This window comes from Myotis davidii, unplaced genomic scaffold, assembly GCF_000327345.1.
Source record: "Myotis davidii unplaced genomic scaffold, ASM32734v1 scaffold399, whole genome shotgun sequence".
NCBI lineage: Eukaryota > Metazoa > Chordata > Mammalia > Chiroptera > Vespertilionidae > Myotis > Myotis davidii.
Window position 1 is genome coordinate 6,461,206 of NW_006292094.1, and position 778 is coordinate 6,461,983.

General features: G+C 65.3%; 1 protein-coding gene across 1 annotated transcript in view; it reads left to right on the top strand.

The window, feature by feature from the left end:
* The window catches only part of CARD11 (caspase recruitment domain family member 11), a 54,748-nt gene that overhangs the window by 6,427 nt on the left and 47,543 nt on the right, over positions 1-778 (top strand). Inside the window, exon 3 of the mRNA XM_015565153.1 lies at positions 620-757. Coding sequence (XP_015420639.1) covers positions 620-757 — 138 coding nt within the window. The remainder of the gene's footprint in view (positions 1-619; positions 758-778) is intronic.

Sequence of the window (778 nt, forward strand, 5' to 3'; positions counted from 1 at the left end):
GCCCGCAGCCCACACAAGATGACATGCGCGTGTCCTGCCGTCCTGGGGACACGTCGAGCTCGGAGACCTCCAGGGTAGAAACATCTGGAAATGAAACAGTGAGGGGAGGCCAGGACATGTAAACACTAAGTGGAACCAGTGGGGCAGAGACCTGCGGCCACATCGCTCTGGCGCTTGGCAGCCCTGAGGGGAGCGGCCTGCTGCCGGGGACTCCTAGCTCCCCGCACAGAATGTGCTTTCTGCTCCGAAGCCCCAAGAACACCCTCCACGCTGTAGTGGCCACTGCACTTCCCCCTCCTCCGGTCAGGGAGCCGAGCCAGCGCGGCTCACTGTAACCCGGTCAACGGGAAGCTCCGGGAAGCTGTGGGTGTCCTGAGGCCGTGTCCAGGTGCCCAGAGCCCCCAGTTTCCCAGAGGAAGGGAGCTGAGAGCCACCTCAGCTGAGGGTCTGGCGCTCTGATTTCCACCCCCTGGGCCCGGGAGGCACCTCGGGAGCGACGGCTGTGGCGACGCCGTCTTCTCCGAGTTCACTGAGGGATGGGAGTCCGGGGTGAGGCTGGACGTAGGACCTGGGTCCGGTCACCTGTGCTCTGCGTGCCGTGACGGGGCCGTGTCCCTAGGCCGGCTGCTGGACATCCTGCACACCAAGGGCCAGCGGGGCTACGTGGTGTTCCTGGAGAGCCTGGAGTTCTACTACCCGGAGCTGTACAAGCTGGTAACCGGCAAGGAGCCCACGCGCAGGTTCTCCACCATCGTGGGTGAGCGGCTCGGCCGGGAGA